Source organism: Chiloscyllium punctatum, chromosome 27 (assembly GCF_047496795.1).
Source record: "Chiloscyllium punctatum isolate Juve2018m chromosome 27, sChiPun1.3, whole genome shotgun sequence".
Classification (NCBI taxonomy): Eukaryota; Metazoa; Chordata; class Chondrichthyes; order Orectolobiformes; family Hemiscylliidae; genus Chiloscyllium; species Chiloscyllium punctatum.
The window spans coordinates 34,190,039-34,216,898 of NC_092765.1; the positions used below are offsets into that span (position 1 = coordinate 34,190,039).

A 26,860-nucleotide genomic window follows, 5' to 3' on the forward strand; every position below is an offset into this window, starting at 1 on the left:
TAGGACACCTATCCATGAAGGAAACCATTTATCCAGAAAGACTGTACAATTTTCTAATTATAATATTAAAATATTTCGAAATGATTCCAGGGATTGTTTGCACTACTGTACTGAAATACATTCTGCACATTGCTAACTGTTTGCACGAAGGAGATCTTTCCTTGCATTATATGTAAAATTGTCCTTTAACCATTTGGACCTTGGCTGGATATTTGCTGTTGAGGTGAGTAGCTCCAGTTTGGAAATTTCCTGTTCGCCTCAGTTGAAAGGGCCATGTCAGAATCAATTTATGCAGCAAGGAGAGATTAAAACAGGCCTACCAACCCAGAAACAGATTGTCAGTGACCAAAGAGGCAAGTATGTGCCGAAGTGATCTGGCTAGAATGCCTGGCTCAGTTTGTTTTAAAAACTGTTAGATCCCCTAGCTCCTAAACCCTCATACAGTCTCATTTTCGTATTCTCCCCCTCCATGGCAATTTGTATTCCCATCACCCGATGCTGTCCACCTGTGCTACCTTATAGTCCATGCCATCTCCATATTCACTCATCAAATATCCACTCTGGATCTGCATTCTGTAAACCACATAAATGGTATGTTAATAAAATGCATCAGACACACAGGTGAAGGGCATTGTGTAATTTAATACTGAGACCACAAACAGGGGTTCTTGTGATGCAGTGTTTTTGTCCATTTCTCTGAGCCAGGAGGCCTGGGTTCAGGTCCCATCTGTTTCAGGGGTACCTCAGAACATCTCTGAAAAGGCTGATGAGAAAATAAAGCTGAGAGCACTTATAAAGAGAGACCACTGGACCACTGAATTGGTAATAAGGAAGCATACACATGTCACACTGCATTCTGTGAATAAACCTATTATTTTCCACACTGTACGTAATCTAATCTAATCTAATCTAATCTAAGAAAAGTAATACTTCAACTATCTTGGGATCAGTATAATAGATGTGACATACATGTGCAATTTTTCACATTTCATAACTGTACTGAAGTATGTTGGCTAGGTTCAAAGCCTATGATATCATATTAATTCACTTGATTTGGTTGAAGACTTGTCAATAAGCTGAAGGGAATTGAGAAGGTTCTTCATGTTTTTCAATGGAAAAGCCCACTTCAGAGGCAACTATTGAATATGGACCAATGGAGCTTCATAAACAAGCCCATTTGTGATTCACAAAAAATGAATAGAAATATCTCAACTTAAGACCCAAGTGATTACAGAAAATGCTGAAAATACCCTGCAGGTTTGCCAGGATTGTCGAGAAAGAAACAGAGTTAATGCTTCAGGTCAATGACCTTTGTCAAAACTAAAAAAAGTTTGGCCTCCTTTGCCAGTTCTAGCTATGCACACCAGTTCTCTGAATCTCCCTGTGAGTTCTTACAATCTTCAGAATGATGTCCAAGACACCATTAGAGAATTATAAGCTCTTCTTTCTCCTGCCTGTATCTTATTTAAAATAGTCCCAGTTATGTTCTCTAGACTCACATCCAGTCTCTTTTTATTTCTAATGTTTTTATCCAGGTTAGAAACATAAGAAGAGGAGTAGCCATTTAATACCCTGAATCCTGTCCTATCAATCAATATGATCATGGCTGATTTGTGACAAAACTCTATATATTCTCAATACCTTTTGTGCACAAAAATCTAGCAACTTCAGATTTAGAACTTATAATTGATCTAGCATCAATTGCTATCTACTGAGGAATTACAAACTTTTTTTATCACCCTTTGTATGTAGAAGAGAGATCAAATTTTACTCTTGAAAGATCTGGCTCTGCTTTGAATGTGCTCTATTGTCCAGGACTGCCAGATCATTGCAAATAGTTCATTTCCAGCTACCCTATCTGTTCCCCCTAATGTCTTGAAAACTTTAATCAAACCACCCCTCTAAATTTTAGGAAATATTGTAACTTTCTTGGAGTCCAAGTGTTATGCTCGTAAAACTGCTTGTGGTCACCATTACCAACTCTGAAAACTCCTTTTCTGTCTGAGTACTGGGGCTGTGATACGGTTGCACCAAATCCTTGGAAAACTTTGCATCCTGTCACTTTCTGAGGTGAGTGTCTGCCCATATATCTGGTTGATCACCAAGACTTTCTACTTCTACCTTGCAACATCAGGCTGGATTTCAGGTAGGTGTGTTTCTGTGGGGGTAGAGGGTGAGGCATTGAAGGTATGACAGGTTGCTTGCCCACCCCAAACCAGGTGACATAAGATGGTGGACAGGAAGGTGCTGAAATCAACAACCTGTGTACCATGTTTAGAAAAGAATGTTTGCAAGTGAGTTGAGTCGAAGAGTGAGGTGCAAGAAAAGCACATCCAGTTACGCAGCATCCAAGGAGCCGGAGAGTCGACATTTCAGGCATAAGCTTTTCATCAGGAATTGAGTTGTACCAAGTATTATTCTGACTGTATTATAATATTATTCAGAGGGTGAGATTGAAAACTTTAATGTAGTTGGTTAAAATGTAGGGGAAGGGACGCTGTAATTCTCAGGGGGTTTGGTGTGTACATTGAGAGCAGCACCCCCTTTCACCTCCTTCGTACCTTCCCTCGTGGCCTTCACCACACCTAATCCTGTGGTTTCTTTATCTCATCCCCTCCTAAAGCCCAGGACCTCCCTCTTCTGAGATCCATTGTCTTTTCTTTCAGTGCCAATTTACTCAGTTCTGGTGCTGCTAGAGCTGTCAGGCAATCAAATTGGCTGGCTACTCTTGGGTGGGATGTCTTGGGTGGGAGGACAGGACATCTGCTGTGAATTTGTTTATATTTCCCCAGCATGTTGTGACACTTGCTTTTAAAGTTAGCTCGTTTGGATATAGTATTTGTAGTCTGTGGCAGAATGATCTGGGGCACCAGTGATGAGCAATATGCCACTGTTTCCTGTGCCTGTTGTTAATCTGCGCTGACTACATCCATCGATTAATTGAATAAACTGCACCTGTATGCTACCTTGACCTCATACACATGAACACTGCCCAGATTGAAAGAATAGAGAAGCTGACTTCGACCTTAAGGCTCTCCAGATTAACAACAGTGCCTTCGTTCATAAACCTCAAAACTCTATAAATAAGAGATAAAATTTATACTAAATTCAGGAAATCCCTCATGAAATTTAACAACTTTCAAAACTGCTTACTCTCACCATACCTAGACCAATTGAGGCAATTCCCAAATTTGACTAAATTCAATTTCATAAGGTATAGGATAGAAAAGTTGTGATGCAAGTGTATAATACATAATCTGTGTTTGGATTTGGATTGCAAAATAAAGGCAGAAGGATCTGGGTCACTTCTGTGAGTCTTTTTGTTTAAGTATCAGAAGTCCATTTGAGCAGTGACCTAAATGTATCAGTTTCAAGAAAGCATATGACTATAGCAGTATCCCTGAGAGAACCCCTGTAATATTAATGAATGAATGTTTAGACTAATGGGTGTAAAACACACTTAGGCAACTTGTTTAGTTTTGTCTGTAGATCAAAAGTTTCAAAGTTTTAGTTTAGAAAAACTAGGAGTTGAGTACAGAAGAGAACAGTTTTTTTTTCAGTTGCATTCAGAGGAGCCAAATGCCTCAGCAAAAGTGGTTTCCAGTCTATGACCTTCCAAGCCTGGAGAGTTTGAATAGAAACCCTCAAATTGTGAAGATTGAGAAAGTTTTGGTCATCAGAATTGTGAGTGTTTCATGCCAGTGGACTCAAGGAATCATTAAATAAAAACCTCAACAGTTTAAAGGAAAAGGAACTGTAAAATTGTCAGTTAAGTAAGGACTTCAGTTGAAATAGGAGTGGCATTTCTCTTGGATGAAGATTTTGTCACCACAACTGATGGTGTTCAGAAACAGGTTGCAATTTTGCTTTGATATTTGCATTTATATCTTTCTAACTGCCTGCAAGCTGTTTTTTGTTCTTCTTTTATGTATTAAACTTAGGTCGTTAAACAACACTCACAGCCTAGGTTAAATATGTTTTCGTGATTAACCATCCCATTAACTCATGACTAAAATTAACCACTATTTACCAAGCTAGATTTCATTATGGGATTTGACTTGTCCACTATTACCAATAGCCAGGATCATAACAAAGGTACTGAAATAGTAAATGATGAAATGCATACGCACTTCAGCACCTGCAATGTCAAAATTATGAATTTGTTTACAATTTTAATGTGTTTTAAATTTTATTTTACTCATTTTATTTTCATATTTCATGCACTATTTCCTTACTAGGTGTTGAATTTGTTCAGCTTTTATACCATTAATTGTTACCTGTTTGCATGTTTTTAAACTGATTATATTGCCGAAATTTGAGATTTTTGATTGTAAGCTTTACTGCAACTTAGCCCTGGGCTGTGAACATTTTTCTTGAAGGAAGTACCATAATTACGACAAAGTTCTTAGTCAAACATATAGACCACAAAACTTATGTCATGTGTGCCATCGTGTTGGTTCTACCAGTGACATTTTCGAACCAAAATAATTTCTGAACTTTGCATACACTGTGCCCGCCAAATGCCATCTTCTTGAAGATGTTAACATGGGTAGCAGGAGTGTTCTATGAAAATATGGAGTATGTAGATTGTGATGCCAGTCACCATGCCGTCCTGATTTGACATCAGTGCTGCCACTTTTTGCTGCTCCAGCTGACATTCTCCTTTAAAGATGTACAGTGAAATACACACTCATTAGCAGTAAGAACCTCCTACATAGTACGATTAAAAGTGATCATTCCCAGTTGATGGTTAATGGCAATTCGTTATTGTTAGATTTAATTTTTTTTTGCAGAAGTGCTGGTTGGTTTTAAATCTTGATTAAAATTGGCAATCTTGGCAGGAGATGTTTTAAAAATAGAGAAGTCTTTGGTTGGGTTCTGATCCAAGCTAACAGTTCCACCAAACAAGTCAAATTCCAGAATGACAGTTAGCCTGATAGATCAAATTTGTGTTCCTTTAATTTTTTTTACATTTGAAAATTGCAACATAGTCATCCAAGGCTACTGAGTTTTTTCAATAGTAGAATATAATTCTTTGACATAAAATATGAAACCAAATTAAAATCAAACTATTTAGATTTAGAATACAACTATCAACATCCTAAAATAACTAGCAAAACAAGCTTGTTTCAAATTAGTTATCTACAACACCCCTTTACAGTGATTCAAATCCAGAGAACTACAGTTCGATATCAAATCTTGAGGTTCGACATCTCTGACTCTTCCAGTTTCTGTCCTGTAAAATGGGATGCCTTCTTACATGAATAGACACAAGACTGAGCGCTAAGAATTTGCTAGCTTCTAATACCCTGAAGATTTCTAACCAAACACTCTGGCCTGGATGTTGCACAAACTAAACCTTTCTTCTGAGGTAACTAATTCCCTTAATTACTCTGAAAGAGTTCCTTGCTCATAGTGAGCCTATACTTGCAACTGACCCAGTAAGGTCTCTTCCAAACTATCCTGAAAACTTTCAGCCTCTGAGTTTTTTTTTAAACCAAAAACACTCTTTTGATTCTAAACTGAGGTCAAGTTAATACCATTCAATGTTTACTCCAGATATCATAAGTCACCGCAAAGAATACCTGCTGTTTGATGTTTACTGAATTATGTCACTGTTCCAGAAGGACTGCCTGCTCTAGTTTATTTTTAAAAACAAACTTGCACCAATATGTCACCATTTTAAAGTCCCAACAGTTCCAGCACACAACTTTCACCACTGTCAATGCAAGGTTATAATGTTGAAATGCTGTGCTGTGCAGTGTAACCTGTTTGCATCACTCTATGATCTCTGTTCTTGCTGGTTATGATCTGCATGTACTGCTTGCAAAACAAAGCTTTTCACTGTACTTGGGAACGTGTAACTATAGTAAATCAAATCAAATTATAGCCAGACCACCTGCTCCTTGTAATAGATGCAACTCAGTTTTGGGCTGCAGTGTGAGAGGGAATTTGAGCAGATTCATCAAAAAGGATGAGATATGTGCAGATACTGAATAAATGGGGAGAGAAGTGCTCTTAAGTAAGAGGCTTTATTGACATAATATCTTCGAGAGGAACTTTTCCTCCTCCCAACTTAGCTTAGATAATTGTGTATGCAGAACCTAGGCTTTAAAAAGGAGGTGCTCACAGAGTTTGGACCTGCAGACCCGCAATATCATAGCAAACTGAGGATGCTGCTGCCAGTGGTAGTGATGGTGAGTTCTGTTCTGAATTGCTTTGTGAATCCTTCCAGGCAATAATATGTGTTGCATTTCCCAATTTGCCCTAAATTGCTGCATTTGAGAGTGACAATGCTATGACTCCACATAATGATAATTCTGGACAAGTCAATTCAAGAGTGAAACCTGGTTTGGCTAATCATAAGTTTAACCTTTCAGTTGGTAATTATGGTAGCAAAACACTGAACATATTCACACTAGGCAGTCAATGTCTTTTAACAGATGAACAAAAGTTTATGACACAAAAGGAAAAATTGCATAAAACAGCTTAGAAAGATCTTATCAACAGTAGCAAAAATCCTTTTTCCAGCGTTATCCTTTCCAGATAATCAATCCCAGTGAAGCCTCAATCATATGTTAGTGCAGTAATATCTTACTCAACTGGTACTCGTATTCACTTAGTGCCTGTCATGCCAAGCCAAGCATGTGCTGTCCTCCCCAACTGACTGCAGCACGACTGATAGAAGGTTACTGACCTCCAGTGACTGAAACTGCAGAGGATAGTACAAGATGACCTCAGGCAGCTCTGGATCCTGAAGGCCTATGTTGAGACTGCACCACTTTGGTAAGGGTGTCAATGGCCTCAATAATGGATGATAAGTAAAACACTGACAGTGTGGCAATTCTGGTAAAACAATGCTATCATCCTGAGAGAAAAAAAAAACAGGTTCATGAACCAGGGAACATCTGTTACTAACGTGTGGGTTGTGCTTTAGCAATCTTAGTAAAGTGAGGACAGAATACTGAAGCACTCGTGCGACCTAAGAAGACCAGTATCTGTGGCTGTAGTGGCCTCAACTTGAGACAAAGTAATCTCTACTCTGATTGTCTACTGCAGCACCAAATATTGATGGCTTCTGTTTCAATAAAAGCTGAGCCATCAGCCACCAAGTGCTGAATCATGTTTGGGTCTGCAAGTATTCTCATGGAGCTGCCTATCACTTTCAATCTGTGGTTAAGGGGCTTCAAGCTTTGTGCAAAGATTGTCACCCATACAGTTCAAATCCTGCCTTAACTGTAACCCATCTGTCCTGGAGACAACCCCTGTTGAGTCCACCTCTTTGCTACCCTCTCAAATTCAAAAGGTGCCTGTATCTAAGCTGTGAGTTAATGTGAAATCAGGTGACAAAGTTTCTTTTTCATTACCCTCTACACCTTCTGCACTTGAGGCTCCTATAACAGTTCTTGACTGGGTGCCAGTTCTTAGGTGCCTCAAAGGATGAAAACATAAGGCTAAAGATGGAATGAGGAAAAGTGGGAAAATTTAAGAAGTGTATTCTTTCACAGCCTGCATCTTGAAAATCCGACATGACCCTGGGATAGAGGGTAAGAGGGATATCAGAGGTGGATTATTTGGAAACATCATCGTCCATGGTTGTCAGTTCTGCCTCTGACCCTAGTCATGGCCATACCAACTATTGACAGCACTGTCTCCTCCTTGAGACTGAGAAAATGCAATTGTACCTGTCAGCACGCCAATAGATCCTGCTGCCTTGCAAGAGAGGGAAAGGTGTCAGTAAGTGTTGTGTAATGTGTTGGGGTTACTTGCCGGTTATGATTGAATTGTTGGCAGAATTTGGAAGCTATGTAATGTGGGAATGAAGTTTTCAGCAGCGTCATGTGGATGAGGATGAGGATGAGGTAAGGTGATGAATACTGTGTTTGAGCCATCCCTGATAAGGACTGTCGGTAAGTAAGTGAAACTTGTGAATTAAGGAACGTGTGTGCTGGTGTTTCTTTTAAGTATATTGCTTATGAAGCTGCATCCATTGACCTTGACCACTCAGGATAGATAATTAGACATTTTGTAGAATTGCCTTTGAGTCCATGCAATGAGATTGCTGACATTGGCTGCAATGACTAACTTGTTCCGTGGCCTTTGCAGTTTCTGTTTGGAGGATCTCCTGATCATCAGATTAAAGATGGCCTCTCTTCACTTTTCCACCTCTTATACCAAGGCTTCCAGACCAAAGAACCTTGAGTCTGCATTTCAACTCCACTTCCTCCTCATAATCTTTCCGCAATAACTTCAGTCAAAGTGCACCTCTCCTTTCAGCCATGATAAACAAAAAAAAACAAACAAAATTTACAGCCCAGGTACAGGCCTTCCAGTTCTACAAACCTGAGCCAATCCAAATCCATTGTTTAAACCTATTGCCCAATTCCTAAGGATCTGTAACCCTCTACTCCCCACCTTCTCATGCATCTGTCCGTACACACCTTAAATGAATCTACCATGCCTGTCTCTACTACCTCTGCTGGCAACATGTTCCAGGCACCTCCCGCCCTCTGTGTAAAGTACTTACTGCGTGGATCCCCCTTAAACTTTTCACCTCTCACCTTGAACGTGTGTCCTGTCATTATTGAATTCCTCAGCCTGGGAAAAACCTTATCTCTATCTACCCTACCCTGTCTATACCCTTCATGATTTTGTAGATCTCAGTCAGGTCCCCCCCCCCCCCCAATCTGCTTTTTTCTAATGAAAACAATCCTGATCGACTCAACTCTCTTCAGAGCTAGCACCTTCCATACGAGGCAACAACCTTGTAAACCTTCACTGCACCGTCTCCAAAGTGTCCACATCCTTTTGGTAATGTGGTGACCAGAACTGTACACCGTATTCTAAATGTGGCCGAACCAAAGTCTTGTACCCTTTTAATATGACCTGCCAGCTCTTATACTCAAACCCCATCCAATGATCATATTGAATTTGCAGGAGGCTCGAAGGCTGAACGGTTTACTCATGTTTCTATTTTCTATGTTTCTAACAAGTGTGGGCTAGTGTTAAACAATGACTTTGTAGTATTAGTCCAAGTCAACTTGAGCTCCCTGCTGAGGCATGCAACCACTCAGCAGCATAAAGTAATACAGCATGGAAACGGACCCTTCAGTTCAACTAGTTTACGCGAACCATGTTCCCAAACTAAACTAGTCCCTCCTGCCTATGTTGGCCCATATTCTTTCAAACCTTCCCTGTTCATATACTTACCCAAATGTCTTTTAAACGTTGTAAGTGTATCTGCATCCATACTTTCTCAGGAAGTTTATTCCACACACAAACCAATCTATATGTAAAAGCGTTGTCCCTCATTCCTTTTTAAATCCTTCTCCTCTCACTTTAAAAGTATGACCCTAGTTTCGAACTCCCCTATCTTAGGGAAAGACCTTTGCTATTGACCTTTTCTATGCCTATCATGATTTATAAACTTCTATTAAAATTAGAACTAGGTTTCATTGTCACACGTACTCAAGCATAGGGATACTCCAGTGCAGTGAAAAGTATACAAAGTCACATTTTGAGCGCTATCTTAGGTACAAAGGTGCCTAGGTACAAAATCTTGGGTATAAATCTGAAAAATAAAGAAATAAAGTTAAAAGTTTAGCATTACAGTCCTTCTAAAGCAGAGAAAGAGAAACAAAAAGCAGACATGTCCGTGATGGGCTTCACCTCAAGGCTGGAGTTGGCACCAATCCTGTAGAAGATAGGGTGCCAGGTGAATAGGGTGTTAGGGTGTAAGATAGCAAGGTTCCTGGGAGCTTTTAGGGTAGGTCTGGGTGGGTGAGAGATATCGGATATGTCAGGGAATGGGGAGTGTGGGTACCACAATAAAGAGTGGACGGCGGTGACCTATCCAGGGTGGGGTTAGGGGCTGTCAAGTCCAGAACCGGGATGGTGGCTCCTGGTGGGTAGAATGGGGTGTCAGTTCAGGGACTGGGCGTGTAAGTGATCTGGAGGAAGTGTAGTTGGTTGTGTGTGTGGTAAGTAAGTGGTTCAGTTGAATAGTTACTCCAGAATTAGACTACATGTTTAATGGTCTAACTTTTCCTGAGTAATTATTAACTTAATGTCATTTAATTTAAATTTCTAATTTTAATGCAGGCTTTTGGAGGGTTCCAGGATTAGAGGAATTTCCCAGTGGAATCTTCAATTCCTGGCAATTTCTTCAGAATCTGCTATGATTGGGATTCAGAAGGGTCCTCATGTGGTCGTTCGAAACTCTAAGCCAATAATTTTTAATTCATGCACAGCTTCTCATGGTTCTGTACCTAGTGCCATCAAAAAGAGCTTACCTGCTTACCGTTTGTCTCATTGCTGTTTGTGGGAGCCTGGGGTTGTTGGCATGATGGTAATGTTAGTCGACTAGTAACCTAGCGAATTTAACCTCCAGTGACATAACTTTAAATCTCACCATATAGCAGCTTGAGAAATAGAAATTCCACTAATTAATAAACCTGGAATAAACTAAAAGATGCATTCATCCAGATTTGTAATCCAACTAGGCTGTTGTAAAATCCATGTGACTTATTAATGGAGGAAGTCTGTTATCCTTACTGACTCTGGCCGACATGTAACTCTAGGCCCATTCCATTGTGATTGAACTTTAAATGGCTTTGTCAATCACTAAGCTGGAGGAGGCTCATCGACACCACCTCTATGGAGAATTTGAGATAGGAAATAAATAAGAGTCACAAGAGTTGATAAAAATAAAGGTTGTTTGTTGTGTGCATATTGCTGCTGATATTCTATGTATTGCAAGAGTGACCACACAGAAAAAGAGGGATGACTGACGCGACACCAGTTCAAGTCCTTTCCCTATTACCGAGGGTGTATGACCTAAGGTCAACCTTCAACCTCCTATGCCTCAGTGAAAAAGTTCCAGCCTACTTTTATAACTCAAACACTCCCTTCCTGGCAAAATCCTCAAAGTTTTTATGACCTCTCCCCAGTTTAATGTGTCCTGTAGCATGGTAACCAGAACTGTACACAGTATTCCAGAAGCGGCCTCCCCAACATCCTGTATAACTTCAACATGATATCCCAACTCCGATATTCGAAGGTCTGAGCAAAGAGGGCAAGCATACTAAACACCTTCTTAACACCCTGTCTACCTGTGACACAAATTTCAAATAATTATATATCTGAACCCTGGGTCTTACTGTTCTAAAACAGAATCAACCCAGCACCCTGCCATTTATTGTGTATGTCCTGTGTGTTTGTTTTATCATAATGCAATACTTTACATTTATCCAAATTAAACTTCATCTGCCACTCCTCAGCCCATTGACCCAATTGATCATGATTTCTTTTTAACCTTAGCTAACCTTCTTCACAGTCATCCATGCCACCAATTTTGGTGTCATCCACAAACTTTCTAATCATGCTTCCAATATTTTCATCCAAGTCATTAATATAAATTACAAACAACTGTGGACCCAGTACCGATCCCTGTGGAAGACTGGTCACACGCCTCCAGTCTGAAAAACAGCCTCCATCGCCACCATCTGTTTCTACTCTCAAGCCAATTTTGTATCCAGTTGGCAAGCTCATCCTGAATCCCATGTGATCTAACTTTACTAATTAGTCTTCCATGCGGAAGCTTACCAAAGGCTTTTTCTACAGTCCCAATAAATAACGTCTACTGCTCTTCACTCATTGATCTGTTGGTTACTTACTCAAAAAGCTCAATCAAGTTTGTGAGACACAACTTCTTTCACAAAACTGCTGACAATCCCTAATCATTCCATGCCTCTGCAAATGCATGTAAAACATATCTTTCAGAATCACCTCCAAGAACTTATATACCAGCAATGTCAGACTCACAGGTCTATAGTTCCCAGGCTTCTCCTTATAGCCTTTCTTAAATAAAGGCACAATATTAGCCACCCTTCAGTCCTCCAGCATCTCATCCATGGTTATAGACGAAACACATATTTCTCCTCGGGGCCTCGCAATCTCTTCCCACTTTCCACAATGCCCTGTTTGGTGCTGGACTGCACAAGACCAGCATAATAATTTTCAGGCAGTGTAGATTTTGTGTGTTGTCTATATTAATTTGAATGGTTGTAGGATAATCATGCATCACAATCCCCATGTGCTTTATTGGGGAACAAACACATTTCTAGCCCACAGTATTTTTACTGACCTTGATTAGCATTGTCATTTAATACCGAAGTGATTCTGCCCTAGACTATAATTTAAAATTAATTCAAAACCTATAATATCTTTTAAACAATTTTGACAGCTTTTATTAACTGGCAATAAGAAACTTAATCTAACATTGCTTACAAATTAACAATAAACTTCATAATATGTCTTAGTATGCCTCTATAGTTGGTTGTATGCTGTCTTTTTTTTAAACTTTGAACTCTATTGAATAAATAATGTGTTTCAGTTATCTTTGTACATTTCAAAGATGGCACACCAGTAAAAAGTATAACAAATCTCGCTTTCAGTTCATGCCAAAAACGCTGTGATTATTATCCCTTTTGCAAACAATCACCAGTACTCTGCTGATCCAAACTGCACTAGCTGTGAAATCAATGCCTAAACTGAATTGGATGTAGGCCAACTAGATGCATCCCTAGCCAATTAAGCTGCAGATTCTGAACCAGCAGGTTCTTCACTCCACTCCATTTCACACACTGATCAGAAGTGATGTTGCTGAGTTGTATCTTTTAGTATTCAGGCCGTAGCATGATTACTACAGAACAGGAGGACGTTGATCATTAAGACTTTTCACTTCAGTGCAGGCATGTTAACGATGTTAATTCTTTGCCTTTTCAGCAGTTTATGATGGCTAACATAAATACCTCAGAGGAAATAGCGGTGACCATTCAGCAGATTAAGGAAGGCCCAAAAGCCAAACTTCGAGAGCTCTGTAAACAATATGGACTCCCTGTTTCAGGAACAAGGGTGTACTTTCAAAGAGTTCTGTGTCAAAGACTTGGCATTGACCCAAAATCTGTCATTGTTCAAAAATCCACTTCACGTTCAAACAGTCATGGAGATTGTTGCAGTGTTGCTGGATGCCGAAGTCGTCGGGGCAAAGACACTCATATTCGGTGGTTCACAGTCATTAGGAAAAAAGGAAGTCATACTGCAGCCATAACAAAAGCAATCCAACTTACAAGAGAAGGTTGGACTCCAACAATGTATTCTCGGATTTGTGGCCAACATTTCAGTTGTGGCCAGTTGTCTTTTGAGCCAAGTTCTCCTGACTATATTCCGCATTTATACATGCAGCCTACAGAGAAAGCAACAACACCACACTCCACCTTTTGGCCCAAAGACAGTTCAGAAAAGGCCATGGACTTGACTAACAAGAGCAACATTAAAACCTCTTCAGTTCACATTCCAGGTCCATCTCATCTCGATTTCACAAACCAATATCCACGTATGAACTCTTCAGGTAGAACCTTTCTTCAGTCGACTTCTGAGGATCCTCATCTCTTTAACACATATGAAACAGAACCCAAGGTATTGTGCAGTTTTTAGATATATTGGTCAATGTTATACCCACTGTTCTGAATGGATACAAGGCCTTAGCAAAACTGTGATTCGCTCACAGCATGTATGAGGGTGATTATTCTCACATGAAATGTTCTCCAGTGATGACATAATGGGCATGATTTTAACGCACCAAGAGGATGGGGAGGGGAGGGGAATCTGTGGGTTTGTGGTTTTGGAGCATTTAAAATATGAATTCTGATTCCAACCTACTTCTAACGCAGCCAGTTCTAATTTAATGGATATGGATTGAATGGATTGGTGGGGGGGGGGGGGGGCGGAAACGAGGGAGCAGCGGGAGTGATGGTGGTTGATGACAACTAACTTGCTCTCAGCAAGTAGGTGTGTTTTGATGAGGCTGAATGCTTCCAATTCCACAAGATTATCAGCTTTCATACCTATATCATCAGTCCTGTGGACTGGATTTCCTGAGATTGGTCACCCATCCGACGATGTGAGGCACTAGATTAGATTCTCTACAGTGTGGAAACAGGCCCTTCAGCCCAACCAGTCCACACCGACCCTCCGAAGAGTAACCCACCCAGACCCATTTCCCTCTGACTAATGCACCTAACACTGTGGGCAATTTAGCATGGCCAATTCACCTGACCTGGACATCTTTGGACTGTGGGAGGAAACTGGAGCACCTGGAGGAAACCCATGCAGACACTGGTAGAATGTGCAAACTTCACACAGACAGTCACCTGAAGCTGGAATTGAACTTTGGACTGTAGTGCTGTGAGGCAGCAGTGCTAACTACTGAGCTACTGTGCTGCCCCACGGTGGTTCAGTGGTTAACACTAAGACCAGCTTTCTTCAGGTATCTGTCTTCCCAGTTTTGTTTACCAACCAGGAGGAGTGGGAATACCTCCTTCTGACTCACCAAGCTTACCTATTTATTAATGCTCTGTGATTTTATTTATTGCCTCAATAGCTGACCCTCCCAATCCCTCTCCAGAACCAACCTACCCATTCAATCTGGCCCTCTGCATCCAGATGACACATGCAAAGTGTTTACGAGTTTGTCTGTCAAGTTTAGCAGGATCACTGGGAAAGCAGTACCTCCGCGGTTTTGAAGTGTAGGGTCTATTGTTGTGACAGAGTTTGGACATCCTTATTGTGTCTCAGCCACACAATGAGGCCTTTACACTACTGGCAGAAGATTGTATTATTTGCATCTCCGATGCTGGAGGAGAAATTGTACAAAAATCGGCAACTACATTTTCCAACCCAGGTTAGCTGATTGGGGAAAAGACAATGACTGCAGATGCTGGAAACCAGATTCTGGATTAGTGGTGCTGGGGGAGATCACCCACCCACAGCTTCCAACCTCACAGTCCGGGAACCCCCCACTCCTTCCCAAGATCCACAAGCCTGACCACCCTGGCCGACCCATTGTCTCAGCCTGCTCCTGCCCCACTGAACTCATCTCTACCTACCTCGACACTGTACTATCCCCCCTAGTCCAGGAACTCCCCACATACATTCGAGACACCAACCACGCGCTCCACCTCCTCCAAGACCTCCGTTTCTTCTTCTCCCGACGTCCCTAACAGTACCCTTCCACCGACACTCTCATTCGTTTGGCCGAACTGGTCCTCACCCTCAACAATTTCTCCTTTGAATCCTCCCACTTCCTCCAGAACAAAGTGATAGCCATGGGCACCCATATGGGCCCCAGCTATGCCTGTCTCTTTGTTGGCTACGTAGAACAGTCCATCTTCCGCAATTACACCGGCACCACTCCCCACCGCAATTTCCCTTCCCACGTGGTTAATGATGCCTCCACCGCATTTCGTCCACATCCCGCACCTCCGCCCTCAGACCCCACCCCTCCAACCGTAACAAGGACAGAACCCCCAGGTGCTCACCTTCCAACCTACCCATAAACCAAATCATCCGCCGACATTTCCGCCACCTCCAAACGCACCCCACCACCAGGGATATATATCCCTCCCAACCCCTTTCCGCCTTCCGCAAAGACAGTTTCCCTCCATGACTACCTGGTCAGGTCCATGCCCCCCTACAACCCACCTTCCTATTCTGGCACCTTCCCCTGCCACCACAGGAATTGCAAAACCTGCGCCCACACCTCCTCCCTCACCTCTATCCAAGGCCCTAAAGGAGCCTTCCACATCCATCAAAGTTTTACCTGCACGTCCACCAATATCATTTATTGTATCCGTTGCTCCCAATGTGGTCTCCTCTACATTGGGGAGACTGGACACCTCCGAGCAGAGCGCTTTAGGGAACATCTCTGGGACACCTGCACCAATCAACCACACCGCCCTGTGGCCCAACATTTCAACTCCCCCTCCCACTCTGCCAAGGACATGGAGGTCCTGGCCTCCTTCACTGCCGCTCCCTCACCACTCGACGCCTGGAGGAAGAACGCCTCATCTTCTGCCTCGGAACACTTCAACCCCAGGGCATCAACGTGGACTTCAACAGTTTCCTCATTTCCCCTTCTCCCACCTTACCCCAGTTCCAAACTTCCAGCTCAGCACTGTCCCCATGACTTGTTCTACCTGCCTATCTTCTTTTTCACCTATCCACTCCACCCTCCTCTCTGACCTATCATCTTCATCCCACCCCTATTCACCCATTGTACTCTTTGCTAACTTCCCCCACCCTCCTCCCTGACCTATCACCTCCATCCGCACCCCCAATCACCTATTGTACTCTGTGCTACTTTCTCCCCTCTCATTTATCTCTCCACCTTTCATGCACTCTGCATGTATTCCCGATGAAGGGCTTTTGCCCGAAACGTCAATTTTCCTGCTCCTCGGATGCTGCCTGAACTGCTGTACTTTTCCAGCACTACTAATCCAGAATCCAGTAGCTGATTGGGGTCCCTACAAATCTTCAATATTTCTCGGCAAGAATGGAGAGATGGAAAGAGGAACATCAGTCCAGATTCTGACTAATGAAACCTTACTCTACTCAAAAGAACTGATATGGCGAACTTTTTGCATTGTGGAATTGTGATTGGGTTTGTGTGGCAATTTCATGCTTTTCCTTCACTTCTTCCTTCCTTCCTTTCTCCTGTGGACTGGTCACCCATCAGATGATGTAAGGCACTAGGTTAGATTAGATTAGATTCCCTACAGTGTGGAAACAGGTCCTTCGGCCCAATCAATTTTAAGGTGACTTTCATCACTTCCAGAGTTACTTTCACTTAGAGAGTGAAAGAGATGTACAGCACAGAAACAGACCCTTTGGTCCAACTCGTCCATGCCGACCAGATATCTCATGCAATTGTACTAGCCTCTACCACTTCTTCTGGCAGCCTATTCCACACACACACACCACCCTCTGCATTAAAAAGTTACCCCTTAGGTCTCTTTTATATCTTTCCCCTCTCACAATAAACCTATGCCCTCTAGTTCTGGACTCCCTCACTCCAGGGGAAAGAACATGTCTATTTACCTTATCCATGCCCCTCATGATTTTATAAACCTCTAGGTCACCCCTCAGCTTCTAATGTTCCAGGGCAAACAGCCCCAGCCTATTTAACCTCTCCTTATAGCTCAAATTCTCCAACCCTGGCAACATCCTTGCAAATCTTTTCTGAACCCTTTCAAGTTTCACAACATTCTTCTGATAGGAAGGAGACCAGAATTACACGCAATATTCCAAAAGTGGCCTAACCAATGTCCTGTACAACCGCAACATGACCTCCCAACTCCTGTACTCAATACAATGACCAATAAAGGAAAGCATAATAAATGCCTTCTTCACTATCCTGTCTACCTGCGACTCTACTTTCAAGGAAATATGATCCTGCACTCCAAGGTCTTTTTGTTCAAAAACACTCCCGAGGATCTTACCATAAAGTGCACAAGTCCTGCTAAGATTTGCTTTCTCCCAATCTTTTTTAACTTGTTGATCTCTTGCACAATATCTCTTTTGCCACATTGCCTTGGTGTCAAACATTTTTAAAAAAATTGTTTGTGAAAACCTTTTGAATGAGGTACATCATCAAAGGATAAATTAGTTGCACTTATACAAAGCAGGATGTGCTTCCCTGCAGAAGAAAGGAATAGATGGTGATTTTTTTTATTGGGAGTTAAGATGGGTGATCAAAGACTTGGTGAAGATGATGAACCTTAAGTTGGCTTTAAAAGATTGAAAGTGGATTACAGCTGTAAAAGAGGTCAAGGGAACAGTTGCAGAGAATAATGCATCTGACTGAAGGCACTGTCACCAGTAATGAAATGTAATTGAGACCAGAGAAAACCACTGAGACAGTAGTAGTTGCATGACACAGGTACAATGTGGAGTGTGACTTTGAAGGAATATTTGGATATATGGAAGGATTTTAAGTGCAAATGTGATGGAGGAAGAAAAGCTAGGTTAAATTAGTGTAAATGTAAAGAAGATGTAAAATGGGTTCATGTGGAGGCTATGACATAGAGAAATTGGATTTAATGGAGAGTGAATGTCAGTAGCTGGGCAAGGAAATTGTTGGATGCCCTGTCTGAACTAAAATCATGAATTAAAATTCAGTGGCAATGAGATCAGGCAGAGCCAAGCAAATTGTAAATGATCCTGGTACTGGATTTGATCAAACACAGACAATGCTGGAGAAACTCAGGCTCTGTCTTAGAGGCAGCATGGTGGCTCAGTGATTAGCACTGCTGCCTCACAGTATCAGTGGCCTGAGTTCAATTCCACTTTTGGGCACGTGCTTGTGTGGAGTTTACACATTCTTCCTGTGTCTGCATGGGTTTCCTCCATGTGCTCTGGTTTCATCCTACAGTCCAAGGACGCGCAGGTTAGGTGGATTGATCATGCTTAATTGTGTCCAGGGTTGTGTGGATTAGGTGGGTTAGCCATTGGAAAAGCAGGGTTACAGGCATTGGAGGATGAGGGATGGGGGGACGGTTGTGTGGTGGTTCTGGGAGGGTTTGGAGAGCCTGCCTCCACACTGTAGGGGTTCTATGATTCTCGAATGATCTGTGGAGAGAGAAACAGAATCAATGTTTGAGTACTCTTCTTCAGAACTGGATTGGATATTGGGGTTGAAACCTAGCTCTGAGTTGAACTGGATGCTGTGGCAGTAAAATTTTGTCCTCTCCAAGGTATAAGAATACTAGCATGTGAAATGGTTTAATTGGGTGAGATTCAAAAAAATTAGATTCTTTCCATTAGTATCAAAACATTTTGCAGTTAATTCCTCAAGTTTTAGATAGCCAGTTTAAAACTCTGCTGTTGGCTGTCGAGAATCCTATTTGCATGCCGCTGCAGCTCTCATTAACTGCTCAGCTCATAATATCAACAACTTGCTTTCAGTTGTCCTCTCCACAATCAAGAAATTCGACGGCTCAAAACCCCAAAAGGTAGAACAAAGCCGGTACCTGTGGACTTGTGTCACAAATGGTGAGATGGCTGTGCCAGTCGTCATGCTTCACTGCTCCATCTGCAGAGGGTGCCTCCATGTTCACTGGGCACGTTACTTGTTGACTCTTCAACCACTGAACTCAGCATCAGCAAAGCACTAGCATCACAACATCATTATGCTTGTTCTTGGGCTTAATCAGGCATGCTTTAAAGATTTCATGCATGTACTGTGGAGCTGAGGGAGAGTCAGGATCTGCATGCCCATAAGCAGATTGTTTTTAATGAAGGACAGTCAGGCATTGGGTGTATCTCTGCTTGATTTATAATGCTGACATGGAGCCAGTTATCTACTGTATCTTAGTTTGTTTTTGTTTTTTTGTGCATAAAGCCTCTAATTCTAATCTAGAGGCAGTTTTATCTGGTTTGTCTTGCTTGCTGGTGCAGAAGGAGAAGCAGGCAACAAGTGGCCCTGGGGAGCATCAAGTAGTAAATGTTTCAGTCGGTGATGAGGAACATTTCACTGTTTAGTTCTGGACCAGGTCAATGTCATGGCTGCAGCATGTGCCAGCAGCTTATGTGGAGAGTACACTGCTTGAAGAAAATGGCGATGTGTGAAAGTCAAATGGGAGGAATGGTTAGTGGACAATAGGGACTTCAGTCAGTCCAGGACTAGCCTGAGTCTGATCCAGGGCTTACAAATGTCGGGGATCCGTGCTCCAGCAGTGCTGAGAATGGGAAATAGTCAGTCTTTGAGGACAAGTGGAAGCAATCAGAGGATTACATGAAGGTCAGTTATAGTGATGTGAAGAGATCAATCTGGGTTGGGGGGAGAGCGGAGAGGGGTGCTGAGCTGTAGTCAGTTACAGTTTTCCTCTAAAGCCAGTCTTGGGTGAGCCATGGACAGTCATAGGAGTTGGGTTGCTCAAAGCTTAAGAGGGGTCAGTCCATTGCATTGTGTGGAAATCCAGGAACTCCAGTCTGGGAACAGACCTCATTGTACTGAGTCATTCAGGGAATGATGACAATTATTAGAGATAATCGGACATTGCGGTGGGAGCTGATAATAGGTTAGAGGGGACTGGGTGGTTTTGAAAGGATGGTTCAAGTAGGAGACCTTTATAGTGGGCTCTACATTGAGAGGGTGTCGGGTCAGCAAGAGAGTCATGAGCTCAGGGTGTCATACGGGTACATTGATTATCATGCAAAGAGGTTCACCTGAAAAGGGGGAGGGTAAAGATTTGTCAAGGCGACAGTGATCAAAATGGAACATGAAGAATGGGAATAATTGTTGAGTCACAGGGAATCCCTGCAAACTATTTGTGCAAACACAAAGTTGGAACTTCACCATTTTGATCTGAAAATCAACTGTGCAATAGGTTCAGATGCTGGCTGGGACTGCATCCGAAGTAGGAGGAAAAAGAATTATGTTTTTCTCCATGGTGGAATTTGGAACATTACCTTGAGACATTGCAAGGGGCAATTGCATGAAACATTATCTCAACTGCTGAAGCAACTACATCATCTTGAAGTCAGGTCGAGTCAAAGAATCCACATAAATTATGTCCTGAAGCAATAATGAACACAACATTGTGGCCTTTGATTGTCACTTTGTGATTCAAACACAGTAGGACTTACTGTCACAAGGAACTTTTAAACAGCAGTTAGCGTTCCCAATTGTCCAGGACAAAGTATAACATGTCCTGGAAGAAAACACATGCCAGCTGCCAAATCCTCACACAGAAATGTAACTCCGCGAGGACACAGGCAGTGATATGGAAGAGAGGTTAAGGGGTGCACTTTAGTGGGGTTTATTGGTGGGAGCCTAATTCCAGTGGAACATGGGACACTTTGGTTGTCCTCCGTGTGTTTGGTAAGGTCACATACCTCAAATCTCCTTGTTGAGGCGTGACTTGGGCTAACTCCATGTGATCCTGTGTCAGGGCACAATGTTCAGCTTGATTGTTAAGGATGTGAAGTCTCATCGTATGATTTCTCTGAATTTCCCTCAGAATCTCTATCAACTGGGCAGAAATTGTAGATATCAGCCCAATCTTTCTTGTGGTATTGCTGCTGCTGAGAAAGAACAGAAGAAGAAAACACCAGAGACAAGAGCCTCAGTATACTCAGTAACAACAGCAACCTGCTGTGGCTGCCATGCAGCCTCCTGAGGGAGAATTAGCAGAACAACATTCACCAAGGAAACACAGAGGGGTGGGGTGACGCTATGTTTATCATCTTCACTGCAGCTAGCTCCAACTGGCAGAATGGCAATGACAGTTTGTTGATGGAGAGAAAAAGACTGTTCACTTGTGTGTGTGAGCACTTCTGTATAAAAAAAAGAAAACAAGAGCCCATTCTTTCCTTAATTATTGTTTTACACTTTAATATACATGTAAAATAATTTTGGATTTTCCTCTATTTTACTTTCAATTACCTGTGTTCTTTTATATCCCCTTGCTCTCCTAATTTCAAGTTTCCCCTTGCGCATTCTGTAATCCTTTTGCTGTTTTACCCCTTGCTCTTGGCTATAGTCCTCCTTTTTCTCTTTTTCTCAATTCTGTGTATACCTTGATATTCAGAGTTTGCTGGAATTGTTGGTCCCACCCTTTTTCTTTATTGTAACATGTTCGCCCTGTACTCTCCCTATTTCCTCCTTGTATACATCCCACTGCTCTGACACCAATTTACCTCAAAATATCTGCTCCCAGCCCACAGTGGCCAAATCACACCTGATCTTATTAAAACCAGCCTTCCCTAGCTTAGAACTCTGACTTCAGGCCTGTTTGTGTCCTTCTGTATGACAAACTTGAATCTAACAAAGTTCAGATCACTGTCTGAAAAATGTTCCCCCACTGATTACTCAACCACCTGCCCAGCTTCATTAGCTAACTTTAATACAGGAAAGCCCTCTGCCTTATAGGACCTTCGATATACTGGCTTAAACGGTCTCCAGGATGTAGTTTAAGGCTTCTGCTCCCTCTCTCCTTTCACACTATGACTACTACAGCTCATGATGGGGAAGTTGACAGCTCCTGCTATGACTGCCCTATTTCTTTGGTACTTCTCTGAAATTTGGCTCCATATCTGCTCTTCTATTTCTCTTGTCTGTTGCCGGCCAATAACATACACCCAGCTATGTGATTGCTCCTTTTGGTTTTTAAGTTCTATCCATTTGGCTTCATTTGAGGCACCATCTAAGGTGTCAGCCCTCCTTACTGCTGTAATTGATTCCCTGGTCAATATTGTGACGCCTCCTCCTCTTCCACTTGGATTAGATTCCCTACAATATGGAAACAGGCCCTTTGGCCCAACAGGTCCACACCGACCCTCCAAAGAGTAACCCACCCAGACCCATTCCCCTATATTTATCCCTGACTAATGCACCTAACACTACGGGCAATTTAGCATGGCCAATTCAACTGAAGTGCACATTTTTGGACTGTGGGAGGAAACCGGAGCACCCGTAGGAAGCCCACGCAGACACGGGGAAAATGTGCAAACTCCACACAGTCAGTCACCTGAGGCTGGAATTGAATCCGGGTCCCTGGTGCTATGAGGCAGCAGTGCTAACCACCGTGCTGCCCCTTCCCCATCTGCCTCACCTGAAGATCCTCTATCCTGGAATTCATCTTCTTGAGCAATTCCCAAAGCACCATTCATAAGTGTATCCAGTAAAGTACTGATCTAATTTTTGAAAAGGTCACCTCTACATCTCCTCCTCCTGCTTGACAGTGAGAGTTAAACAGTAAGGCCATGAGGATTCTCAGGCAAAGCAGTCTTCTGCCAGGTACAGGGTGGTATGTATTGTCCCTACTTTGCTTTGCTTGCGCCCTACCACCAACCAGCAGCATTAGTTGTAGATAGAGTCATTGAGATATACAGCATGGAAACAGACCCTTCGGTCCAAGCCGTCCATGCTGACCAGATATCCCAACCCAATCTAGTCCCACCTGCTAGCACCCGGCCCATATCCCGCCAAACCCTTCCTATTCATGTACCCATCCAAATGCCTCTTAAATGTTGCAATTGTATCAGCCTCCACTATACCCTCTGGCAGCTCATTCCATACACGCACCACTCTCTGGGTGAAAAAATTGTCCCTTAGGTCTCTTTTATATCTTTCCCCTCTCACCCTAAACCCTAGGAAAAGATTGTGCTCCCTAAATGGTTCACTAATTTGTGACAGTCAATGTCTCAGATATCTGGGAGCTGTCTCTTTTCAATGTCATTGTCCCATATAGGCTTGACTGCTGAGAGATAATGGGTACTTGGTCTGGCTCCTGAGACCTGGAAAGAACCCACGTACAGATGCACAGCAAAGGTACAATGCTGCCCATGTTTCCATCAGGACCACTGTGGAACAGACTATAAGCCTCCTGAGGATAAGGCCACAATGCCTGCACTGCTTAGGAAGGGCATTGCAGAAAAGACCAGACAGTGTCTTGCATTATTTTGGCTTGCTGTGGCCTTCACAATTTGAGCTGTCAAACAGGGGAGATATCCTGGATGCTGAGGAAAAGGAGAGTGGCAACAGTTGTCTGGGGGTAAGTTGAGGCTGGTGGTCTGGAGACTGACCAGGAGGGCCATCCATAAGTGGAACATACAGTAATGTTTCAGAGAGCCCAAGAAATCAGAGACAATCTATTGCCACCCATTTCCAGGATGACGAGCTGGGTTGAGACTTTGTTGGAATTCTTGTGCATCTATGTTGCTCCATCAGGCAAGCAGGCTCCTGGAGTGTGCAGCTGAACTGCTTTGTTTGCTGCTCTTCACAGTTTTATTGCAGAAAACGGTAGGTTAGCATTCTTAAGGTCCATATTAAAACTTCAGTTGGACCAGTGTTAATTTCAATGTAAATACCCGTCCTATATCAACTTTTAGGAAACAGCAACAGTGTGACACTGCTCTTACATCATCTAGTACTAACATTACTTGTCTTTAAATCTATCCATAATCCATATGATTGATTATTAGCCCACTCCCTCATGAAAGCAATCAAGTTTCTGATAAAGTTCCTTTTGACCCTTTCTCCATCTATATTCCTTTGATGCCTTTGTATGCATTACTTCCTCTATGACAGTGATTAACCTACAAAAGACAGCATTTTCAATCCCAACCATGGCACTAGGAGCGGCAAGTCATTAAATGTGTCATAGCTTTGAATGACGTGGCACTTCCCTGATAACCTCATACACCGGCACAATCTTTCCCCATTGATCTGCATGGAATCATCCTATTATTAATAAACTGGACACAAGAGTCAAATGAGGTGTGCAGCCCAGGTCCTGACACCTTCCCTTCACATGACCTTTAGCCTCCATACTGTCCACATGTAAATACAAAGCCTTGCCTACAGTCCCTAAAGTTAAGATCCAAGGATTCCCGCGGGGACATGGGATCCACCAACTGCATTCACTGATGTGATTGCTGATGAAATATGGCTGATGCTTGACCAGTACAATGCCTTCCATCCTTGGGATCTATGCATACCATCCATCATGTGGGACTCGCTTTCCCTGCTCTTACAGCAACAATAATACAACAGCCATAATAAAATTGCAAGTGAATGTATGTTTACAAATATGTTGGTTTTTACAATGATATGGCACTGGTGCCACCTATTTCTTCTCTGCGTGTTTTCTTCTTTCTCTCCCTCCCAGCACATTTTGGTGGATGTCGAACTTCTGCATGTGGGGGGAAGCGAATCTGCTTAGCGGTTTACCTGGTTATCCCCTGTTAGTGTGTCCTAGCCTGCTGAGAGTTTCCTGGCTAGATGAAGACTCACTCTTCTCAATTTGAACTGCTGCAGGCATGGGCTCACCTCTGTAGCATCCTGAGAAGAGGCTTCTGGGGTGTCTTTGTGTTGCCCCTTCTCCCATGTGACTGGCTGTTGGCACTAACCTGTCTCGTTGAGAGGAAGGAGCACTGCGAATGAGATAAATGTTCCATCCCCTTCCCCCGGTCAACTTGCCATTGCGAACACCATGGGTGCAGATCGGAGCACATATCTAGCAGCCATTGAGCATTCTGCTGGATCTGGATCTCCCAAGTGGCTGTCATATTTTCTGTGGAGACAGCCAACTGAGTGAATAAGAAAGGAGTGTGAACATGGACAGACATTCACATTTTTCATTCTAGCTTCCCAGGTGTCTCTGGCACACTTGCCTGATGCTGAGTTTAAATTAGCAAGTTATAATGGAGCTGGCTATGCTGTTTGCTAGGTCATAGCTGGAGTACTGTTTGCAGGTCTGATCGCCACACAATGGGAAGGATGTATTGCACTAGAGAGGATGCAGGGGAGATTCACCAGAATATTGTTTGAGTTGAAGCACTTTGGCTATGAAGGAAGACTAAATCAGCTGGGGTGTTTTCCTTGGAGCAGAGAAAGCTGAATGGGTCGGAGAGCTACAAATTGTGAGGGCCACAGGGTAGAAAGGAATACACTTCTTCCCTGAGTTGAGAGGTCAGGTTACCAGATTCAAGGTAAGGGTAAGAGGCTTATTGGGGATTTAAGAGGAAAAATTTTTCAAGAAGAGGGTGCTAGATACCTGGAATTCATTGCCTAAAAGGGTGGTAGAGGTGGAAACGAGTACAACGTTTAAGAACTATTTAGAAGAGCACTTGAAGAACCATAACATACAAGGCTATGGGCCTTGTGCTGGGGTGAGAGTAGATAGGTGCTTGATGAATAGATTGGACACAGTGGGCTGAAGGGCCTCTTTCCATGCTGTAGTATTCTATGATTTGTTGACTCTTGTCACTCCTTACTGGAAAAGCATGATGGAAATCAAGCCCCGCTCCTCTTGTGGTTATCTCAAAAGTTGTTTAGAAATATGCAAAAATTCCCCAATTTACCTGCTTTTTCGATTCAAGTTGACAGAATGCACAGTCCAGGCTTCTGTATTTAACAAAACTACTGTCCATTATCAGTAGATAGACGAGCTCCAGCTAAACAGTTATGAAATGTTGGTCTTATACTATATGAATTAAAACTCTAAAACCCTTATGAACTACTCCTTACAGAAATACAGACAGAAGAGACAGCAAAAAAGACATGGATTAAGGTTGGATGGATCGAATGTAGACTTAGATGAGGAGGAATTTCTTCTCTTAGAGGCTTGAGAGTCTTTGGAAGTCCTGCCACAGAGAGCTGTGGGGGATAGAGTCCTTGTGTGCATTTAAAGCTGATCGAGGGCCAGTTTGGGCTGCTACAGAATTCTGTCCATTTGGGCCCCTGTTTAAAAATGTATTGTCTGAGAATGTCCTCTCATATTGGACGAGGGGATACTTGTCCCATTTTGATGGCAAGCATATTATTGTTGAGGCCTTCAGTGGATTTTTCTTTTGAAATTTTAGATGTGTAGAACTGGAGTATGGTGTTCCCTTCTAACACTATACAGAGATAGGTCTTTAACCCCGCTTGACCACAGAATTTCACACACTTATGTATTATGTTTATACCTGGGTCCCTGACCCAATCTCTGGATCCTTGTTTCAGGTACTCTTTAAAATGCCTGGCTGTTGTTTCGATTGGGCTAGTAAAAAATATAGGGATGTCAACAGTTATCAATATCTCTACTTCTTTTAAACAGAAAAGTAGTTTCCTCGATTCTTTGGAACTCAAACGGCCCTCAACTCTTGAACTCAAGATAAAATTCATTCGACTCTGGAAAAAAAAAAGAATGACTTTGCTTCAGCTTTGTCTCCACCAAACACTTTTGGGGCTGGGATGTAAGGAAGATGTGGGTGTACTATACCTTTTAAGAGAGTTAAAAGCTAGCAGTGACAGCACCAAGTGTTCTCAGTAAGACACAATGTAACATGTGCTCCAGCTACTGGGGTAGCTGGTTCCCTGGAAACAACAAAAAAAAGATTCAAATTAGGCTAATCCGTTTAAATTATTCCCCCAAAAAAACCAATTTCCAATCAAGTTTGAAATGAATATATTGACAATCTTAAAAGCCAATGACACAATCCAATGCTCTGGTGAAAAAGATCAAGGAAAAAT

General features: G+C 42.4%; 1 protein-coding gene across 10 annotated transcripts in view; it reads left to right on the top strand.

Annotated features, from left to right (window-relative positions):
- LOC140453642 (zinc finger MYM-type protein 4-like) overlaps positions 1-26,860 on the top strand; it is a 202,647-nt gene that overhangs the window by 2,909 nt on the left and 172,878 nt on the right. For 8 of the 10 annotated variants that reach the window (XM_072548508.1, XM_072548513.1, XM_072548510.1 and 5 more), the window contains exon 2: positions 12,787-13,479. The exons of 1 other annotated variant lie outside the window; for it this stretch is intronic. In XM_072548508.1, coding sequence (XP_072404609.1) covers positions 12,793-13,479 — 687 coding nt within the window. In that variant the 5' untranslated portion in view covers positions 12,787-12,792. The remainder of the gene's footprint in view (positions 1-12,786; positions 13,480-26,860) is intronic. One more of the 10 variants, XM_072548509.1, reaches the window with a different exon arrangement.